Here is an 8,633-nt window from a genome sequence, read left to right as displayed (position 1 = left end):
CTGCGCGTCCGGAGCCTGTGCTCCGCAACGGGAGAGGCCGCAACAGTGAGAGGCCCGCGTTGGATTCAAAACATAAATGTATCACATACTGACATAGTACCCTTGATCAAACCATTCCTGTGGGTCCTGGTAGAGAGGCAGGGATGATGGAACTGGCACGGTGTGGGCGCCTTGCAGACGCAGGCTGGCAAGGCTGCCTGCACCGTGACCTTCACTCCCTTCTCCTGCTGCCCTCAGCCAGGGTGGGGTAGGAGGGATGAAAGTAGCTGTGGCTTCCATGTATCAGCACCAGGGGTACCTCGATGCCCCCTCACTTTTCCCACCTCCTCCTCGCTGATGGTAAGCGGTCCCCACGCGTAAATGTTCTGCGTGGCGCCCATCACAGGGCAGGCCCTGGTTCCCGTTTCCCCAGGATGACGGCTGTCCTGATCGATACACTAACCAGGCCGACCAACCAGTCTCCACTTCTGGGGGTAGGTACGCAATGGGACGGTCACATTCACCCGGGAACTGCCCGGTGCTAGAAAGCCCCGTGGCAGCTGCACAGAGAAATGCAAAGGAACAACCAGCCCACCTGCTTCCCTCTGGTGTGTGTGGAGGCAGAATTCAGATCAGATCAGGCCCCCTGCTTGGAGGGGGCCCCAGAAGGAAGAGGTCACCGGGTGCAGTAAGATGGCAAATAGATGCCGGAAGCCAGGATCACAGCAGCGAGGGCAGCCCCGGCCCGTCTGCCGGGTGCATGGTCCTCGTTGTGGACCCTCTAGCATGGTGTCCAGTCCGGCTGCCCCTCGGGTTCCTCGTCTACAGCACGGGAGCAGCAGCTTTCCGTCCCGGGTCAGAGGCATAATGCGTGCGAAGTGCAGGGCCCACGCCCGCCAGGAGCAGAGCTCACTGCGTGTGCCGTTGTCAACTCTGCACAAGTCTGTGTGGCCGTCCTGCCCTCAGAGCCTCCGTCTCTGCCCATTCCGGCCTGTCGGCAGCCAGCCCATCCCACGGGCGCTGAGAGTTCATACAGACGAAGGGCACCTCAGGAAGGAGCAGCGCGGCTGTGGGCGGGGCTTGTCATCTTCAGAACCACGGAGTGGGGTGCAGGGTCGGCCAGGTCCAGGCGCACGGTGGGCCGGACGGTGACAGGAAATCTGGGCTCTGGGTGCCCGAGGGTGAGAGACAGGCCTGCCCTGCAGAGTTCCCTCTCCTTAGCTTTGCCCTACAGCGGCCATCAGTGTCCTGGGTTTGGAAGGTGGGCAGAAAGGAAGATTTCTCGTGGTTTCTGCCCTGTACTGGACTCCCTGGGGAGGGGAGGGCAATGTGTTATAGAAGTGAGAGCCGGGAGGGAGTCATAAGAGGCCCAGGCCCCAGGCCAGGGAAGGAGTGGGACAAGGAAAGGAGGGACAGAGGGACAGTTTAGAGCAGGGACTTAATCCTGTGTGTGCTACGGAGCCCTGGGTAGGCCCTGAAGCCTGCAGACCTCTGCTCGGGAAAACATTTCAGGGTTTGCAAGATGTGTGAGGTGACAGAGGGAGACTGATCCGCTGAAATGAAGTTGTCAAACTGTGTTAGAAGATAGACCTGCACGATCGTGGTTCCCGTGTTTTCTCATGAACCCTTAGTCACAGGTAGCGGTCTGCAAGCCACCCTCACGCTAAAGTGATGAGTGAGCCATGCGGATGGCAGGACAGAGGATCGTGAACGTGTCTCCTGGGGGCAGAGCCCGGGTGCTTCTAGCACAGCTGCAGTTTGTTGCCTCCGTTCTTATCTGGAGGAAACACCAGATTCCAGTTAGAGATGTGTGAACATAAAGATGTAATCTTTCCTCATCCAGGATCTTGGACCCCATATCAGAACGAGGATGGCAGCGCTGTCCCAGACCTCCCGCCCCGAAAGTGTTGTCACCTGTACTGAGCTGGTTTTCTCTCTCCCTTCTGTAGCCCTGCACGAGTTCCCCAATGACATCTTCACCAACGAGGACAGAAGACAGGGGGCGGTGGTCCTCCACGTGCTCTGTGTAAGTACCGCTCTGGTGGCCCTGCCTTCAGGGTCGGAGGGAAGGCCTGGCGGGGGTCTGCGGGGGGCAGAGAGGTGCCCTCAGAGGAGTCTCCCCTCCTGTTCACATACCTGGTGGGGGGGCCTGTGAGCCCCATGGAGGGCGATCTCCAAATGTACTTTTTAAAAAATGTTTTTATTGAAGTATAGTTGATTGACAATGGTTCAGGTGTGCTGCACGGTGATTCAGTTACATAATATATATATGTGTGTATATATATATATATATATATATATATATGTGTGTACCTATTCTTTTTCAGATTCTTTTCCATTGTAAGTTATTACAAGATACTGAGTATAATTCCCTGTGCTTTACAGTTAGTCCTTGTTGTTTATCTATTTTATATATGGAAGTGTGTATCCAAATGTACTGTTTCTAAGAGGCCACAGGTGTGTACACTGGCAGATACCTGGATTTTTCTTTCCTTGATACCCGTGCCCAGGGCGTGGGTTCTGAGGTCAGACAGAGCATGGGCTCTCTCTGCTGAAACGCCACCTTCTTGGGGAGGCCTTCCTTTCCCAATCAGCCTTTGTAAACTGCCTGTCTTTCCCCTTACCCGGCTTTACTTTTCTCCACAGCACCGAGCACTCTGTGACATAATATTATAGAGCTATTGGCTTATTGCCCGTCACCCTCACTCACACATCAGCCCCATGAGAACGGGGACGCGGGAGGCTTTTCACGTAGCTGCTGACCTCAGCCGGGTGCTGGCCTCTGGTCACAGGTGGTTCCGAGGACTCCCCGAAACAATCCTTCAATCTTACTTGTCAAAAAAGCTTTACCTCTCTTTTTCTTTTCTTTCACGCAAATACTTCCCTCTTTTGAGTGAGCTTTGTGGAAATCACGTAGCCATTTCTGGTTAAAATTTCCCCACACTGTGACTTTAACTTTCCCTTGGCTCTTTCTGGTTTTGTGGCTGTCAGAAATGCTCAGGCCTGAGATTGCACTAGAAAAAGAGTCCTTCCGACTTTCTTTCCATATGGGTTCCTTCCTAGAGTTGAAATCCATCATCTGTGTAACTTTATCAACAATAACTATCCCCAAGGAAACACACTTGTCTGAGAACTTGCTTTACTGTCAGCCTGTTCTAACGATGAGATGCTGAAAGCAGTGTTCCTGGTCTGTGAGGAAATGTGCACCCTAGAAACTCATGGGCCCTGCCCCAAATGGATGAACAAGCCTGGAAGTAACTTTCTGGAATCATGCTTTGTTGGTGATTTATAAATACCTTGTGAAATTTTGCTGCTTATCCTGCATGTAGACAGCTGAATCTTTGCGATTGTGAGCCGGGCTCCACATTTTCTCTTCCTGTGAAGAAGCTTTAAGTAATCAATATTTGAGATGTTTTCTCAAGACTGGTCTGTCTTTAATAAATCAGCCTCCACAGCAGAAGTAAATGCCCCGTGTGTACCTTGTCAGCTTTCGAAGGGATTCTGCCTAAGTTTTGAGCCTTCTTTTTGCATTTTTAGTGTGATTCCTCTCTTTCGGTGGGCAGAGATTTCTACGTGCTTGGGTGTGAGGTGGTAAAGTGTCGCACTCCTGGAAATGAACATGGAGACCTTACAAATGCAAATTCTGCTAAGTGAGTCTGGAAGATGGGCTGCTAGCTGGTCCAGTGACTCAGACCCACCCATGGACCAGCCCAGGAAAGAAACATCAACGAGAATGTTTCGGACATCCATCCTTATATTCTAAAACCTAGACACTCTGTGCCCACGGAAGAGACTTCTTCCTCCGAGGAGCTTTTAGGGTCACATCAGGCTTCCCAGGGTGGCCAAAGGGATGCTCAGTCCACCGGGAGGTCCCTGACCATCTGCCTTCAGCCAGCTCTGTCCATTGGGGGGACTCCCTTGTCCATATCTCCATCCTCACTGCATCCCAGTGTCCAGTGCCCATTTTAGTGGCTCCCACGTGAGGAGAGGAGGTGGGCTCCCAACAGCATGGGTGTTTGAGAAGCAGAGGCAGGAGCCGTGTGCTGGGCCATCATGCGAGGTCTCCCGCCCAGGGAGGTGCTCCAGGAGCAGCAACAGGGACCGTTCATGTCAGTCCCTGCAGCATCCCCATAGGATGGTGTCCAGGGCTGGGTCCTTAAGGTTGGTGGTCTCCCCAAGCCCCCAGCTCCTGTCCACATTTCTCTCCTCCTTCTCTGCCCCGGAAATTTTTAATCTGGTCTAGGAATTGGGGAAACTCACTCTGTGAACCTGCATCCAGACTCTCCCTTATTCCCAGATCAGCTTTTTGAACTCAAGAACTTGCTCATTTCTGTCTCATGATTCCATGAAGACCTCCTGTCTCCCCAGAGCTGCAGAGGAAACCAACTGGCACTGGAGGAAGGCCCCTGGGACAGAGGTGGTGAAATGTGATTGGGATTCGAGGGTGAGGCTGTTCAGATATCATCCTCCCTCCGCAATTGTGGTTTCTCTAGGTCCAGTCTGTATTTCCTTGATGTCGCGGCATTGCCCGCCTAGCCCAAGCAGAGTGCCTGTGTGCCCTGGCTCTCTCTGTCCCGCCCCCTCCAGACCATCTCTGCCCCCGAGCTGGCCGCGGCTCCCCCTGGTGTCCTCTGCCCCTGCTCTGCTTGCTCACTCCCCGCCCCACCTGCACTGTTCACTGTCCCTTAATTCACAACCTCCAGAAGCCTCGTGTTTTTCCTGCCAGACCATGGGTCACCAGCCAACCTGACGCTTGGTCACGTCTTCATCAGTCAGGGTGACTGAAGCACAGGAGTGTGGGCGGATCCTGAAGGGGGACTCTTGGCTTTGCAGCCTGCACCCTAACTCCCACCTAACCCCCCACCCAGAGCGAGGTGAAGGCTACTTTGGATGTGCTCCTTGGGAACCTGGGGGAGAGCCCTATCTCAGGTAGGAAGGACTCCCTTCCTCTCCCTGACTCCTCCGATCTCCAATCCCCTTTCAGTCCTGGTGGAGGGGTCTCTCTGGAAGGGGCCTCACTTGGTGGATGTCATTTCCTTGTGGACTGGGCTGCTTCCAGTTATCTGTTTAATTATAATATCTGGAAAATGGTTTCCCTGGATCCATTCCCTTCCCTGGGGCCTAGATTGCTTTTGTTAAGAGCCAAAGAATAAACTAATTGATGCCCTAGCCGGTTCTCAGGGGATGGAGGGGCTGGGGTACCAGCAGGAGGTGGAGGGGGCCCTTCCTGCCCCTCCCCAACTTGGAGAGGCAGCTTTGCATGTCAAAGCTCCACCTCAGCCCCAGGGGTTATTTTTAGCTCTCCAAGGCCATCCTTTTGCTTTTTTGGCCCCGAGACTCAACTTTACTTGTATAGACCAGCGCTATCTAGTAGAACTTTTTGTGCTGATGGAGATGTTCTCTCTCTGCTCCTTCCATTACGGGGGCTGCTGGCCACCTGTGGCTACTGAGCATTTGAAGTGTGGTTAGTCTGACTGAGAGGTTAGTCTGATTTTAAATTTTATTATAATTAATATAAATTTAAATAGCCACAAGTGGAAGGGGTTCCCCTAGAAAACCTAGAGATGAATTCTAATTCAGCATCATCCCTCCCTTTGCTTATGTTGTCAATTTAAAAATCACGAAGCAGAGGTGGCCGGGAATAAAAGGTCACCAGGAAAGAGGCGCTGCTCCTTTACCCCAGCCTCTGATGGATTTAGTAGCTCCAACAAACGGGATGCAGAGAAGGCACTGCCGGGCCACCAGGATGGGATGTTTGATGAGAGAGTAGGACACCGAGATTAGGAGTGAGAAAGTTTGTATATCACCAACATGCTGGGGGCTTTAGAACAAGTTACAGAACTTCTCCTGGCCTCAATTTCCACATCTGTAAAGTGGGAGCACATAGTAGATACTCAGGAAATGTTAGGTTCTTTAGTCTTCACCTTCTCCCCACCCCACATCCCTCTAAGGGCAGCTCACCTGTGCTTAACCCATCACAAAGGACCAGAGACAGACCCACTGGGAGACAGCCCCGTCCTTGAGAGCACCAGGACAGGGGGTGTCCCAGAGACCTCTGTGCAACTGGCATTTCCGCCAAGCCCAGGGCTCTGGGAGAGGGGCTGCCTCAGGGGTTTTAACATTTAAGGGGACCCACAGGATCTGGTCAGCAAGGTCCTGGCAAAAACTCACTGGTGAGGTGACATGTTTAGTTAAGGGATTTCACCCTGGAAGAGAAAAATGATTAGAGGAGCTTGTGGAATTTCCTGTTTACTCTTGGAAAAGTGCTGAGCATGTCCTTAATTTGTCAGTGTCAACTCAAAGCTAAAACTGGTGTCCAGAGAGGATTAGTACAAAGAGGGTAAATTATGTTCCGATAGATCTTAAGTTACTCACTCCTCTCCTTGCATGAGACCTAGTTCAGACGACCCAGGGCTGACCATTAGGCCCCTTGGGCTGCACACAGGTTGGCTGGTGGTTGATTCTCCAGGACCCCGAGCTGGATATAAAGCCTGGAAGTTTAGAGCATGCACTTTGAGTGGAACCCACCTGAGTGTCAGTCCTGGCTTTTCTACCGATAAGCCACGTAGCCATGACAAGCTGCTTTACCTTGCCAAGCCTCAGTTTCCCCATCGGTCACTGGAGGTAAATGCAGCACCCATCTCATCTGGCTGCTTTCAGGAATGCATGAAGATAGGCATGCAAAGCTCTTGGCAGAGCGTTTGGCGCTGCCTGGATAATGCCCCACCTGTACCCACTTAGTATTTTCAGCTTGTGTGTGCCTGCCTGACCCCCATCATCCATCCCCCGTGACGCTGGGCTTCTTCTGGTCCCCAGAGCCCATTCTACCAGAATGCAGGGCAGCGCAGATGTGCCAGGAAATCACCAGCCCCCAGAAGTAGCCCTCAGACAGAGAGGGGTTGGTGAATAAATACCTCGGTTCCCTTGTGCCTCGGATGTGCTCACGGAATCGCCACCCTGTCTCCCGCAGTTGTCCAAGCAGGGATAAGCTCTAGGTGCCCATCCAGCATCTTGCTGGATAACACGCCTTGATGAGCTGCCCGTTCTTCCCCAACTCATTTTCCTTCTCTTCTCTGGGGGGCACTTCCTGAGATTCCCCCCTCCCAGTTAAAAGACTTGCACTGGAATCCTGGAATCCAGTTCTGCTTCTGAGGCAAAGGCTGAATAGATATCACCTACCATTATTATTATGCACATCCGTTCCCTCTCTAAAACCCATGAGGCTACAGAAGATGCAGAATTCTGAGACTCCAACCCCTTCTGGACAGGCACACACTAAGGTGCGACACGAGTTGATCTACTGTCTCTTTGGTTCACGTCCTGAACCCAGCGCAAGAGAGAAAGAAGCTTGGAGGGGAATGAGCTTTGGAGCAGACAGTGTCACATTGGATCTTATGAGGAGCCCCAAATGGTGATGGGAGAGAGCATGCACATTGCTTAGATACCAAATGTTTACCCATGGGGACTGTACACCCGCAGCCTGCTGTATGCTCCTCTTCATCTTATTTATCTAATTTATCTCTTGGTCCACCCTTCCCCGCTCTAATTATTTTATTTTCCTTTATTTTCTTACATACAAAACAAACTTAATTTTTGTGTTCCTCTGAGATGACATTGCCAACAGTCCCAATTTGTGAATAATAGTTCTATACTGACTACAATTTTGTAGTATATTTTCCTCTGTAAAGCGTAAGTTCGAAAGCTAAACACACAATGAGATACTGATACTTAGCCTAAAGAACTGGTCTTTAGCAAACATTGAACAAATCAATCTGGAAAAAATAGCCCATTACATGCTCTAATTTATCAGGAAACACTCCATGTATTTTTTTTGTATTTTATTTATTTTTTTATACAGCAGGTTCTTATTAGTCATCCATTTTATACATATTAGTGTATACATGTCAATCCCAATCTCCCAATTCATCACACCACCACCCCCGCCTCCACTTTCCCCCCTTGGTGTCCATACGTTTGTCCTCTACATCTGTGTCTCTATTTCTGCCCTGCGAACTGGTTCATCTGTACCATTTTTCTAGGTTCCACATAAATGTGTTAATATACGATATTTGTTTTTCTCTTTCGGACTTGCTTCACTCTGTATGATAGTCTCTAGATCCATCCACATCTCTACAAATGACCCAATTTCATTCCTTTTTATGGCTGAGTAATATTCCATTGTATATATGTACCACATCTTCTTTATCCATTCATCTGTCGATGGACATTTAGGTTGCTTCCATGACCTGGCTATTGTAAACAGTGCTGCAATGAACATTGGGGTGCATGTTTCTTTCTGAATTATGGTTTTCTCTGGGTATATGCCCAGTAGTGGGATTGCTGGATCACATGGTAATTCTATTTTTAGTTTTTTTAGGGAACCTCCATACTGTTCTCCATAGTGGCTGTATCAATTTTTTTTTAATTAATTAATTTTATTTTTATTTATTTTTGGCTGCGTTGGGTCTTCATTGCTGTGCACAGACTTCCTCTAGTTGTGGCGAGTGGGGGCTGCTCTTCGTTGCGGTGCGCGGGCTTCGTTGTGGTGGCTTCTCTTGTTGCGGAGCACAGGCTCTAGGCGTGCAGGCTTCAGTAGTTGTGGCACGTGGGCTCAGTAGTTGTGGCTCACAGGCTCTAGAGCGCAGGCTCAGTAG

The 8,633-nt window shown here is 50.7% G+C and overlaps 1 protein-coding gene across 1 annotated transcript in view; it reads left to right on the top strand.

The window, feature by feature from the left end:
• SLC24A3 (solute carrier family 24 member 3) overlaps positions 1 to 8,633 on the top strand; it is a 504,952-nt gene that overhangs the window by 291,883 nt on the left and 204,436 nt on the right. Inside the window, exon 3 of the mRNA XM_024123706.1 lies at positions 1,929 to 2,005. Coding sequence (XP_023979474.1) covers positions 1,929 to 2,005 — 77 coding nt within the window. The remainder of the gene's footprint in view (positions 1 to 1,928; positions 2,006 to 8,633) is intronic.

This window comes from Physeter macrocephalus, chromosome 14 (assembly GCF_002837175.3).
Source record: "Physeter macrocephalus isolate SW-GA chromosome 14, ASM283717v5, whole genome shotgun sequence".
NCBI lineage: Eukaryota > Metazoa > Chordata > Mammalia > Artiodactyla > Physeteridae > Physeter > Physeter macrocephalus.
The sequence above is the reverse complement of the archived record's forward strand: the minus strand, read 5'-3'. Positions and strand labels throughout refer to the sequence as shown.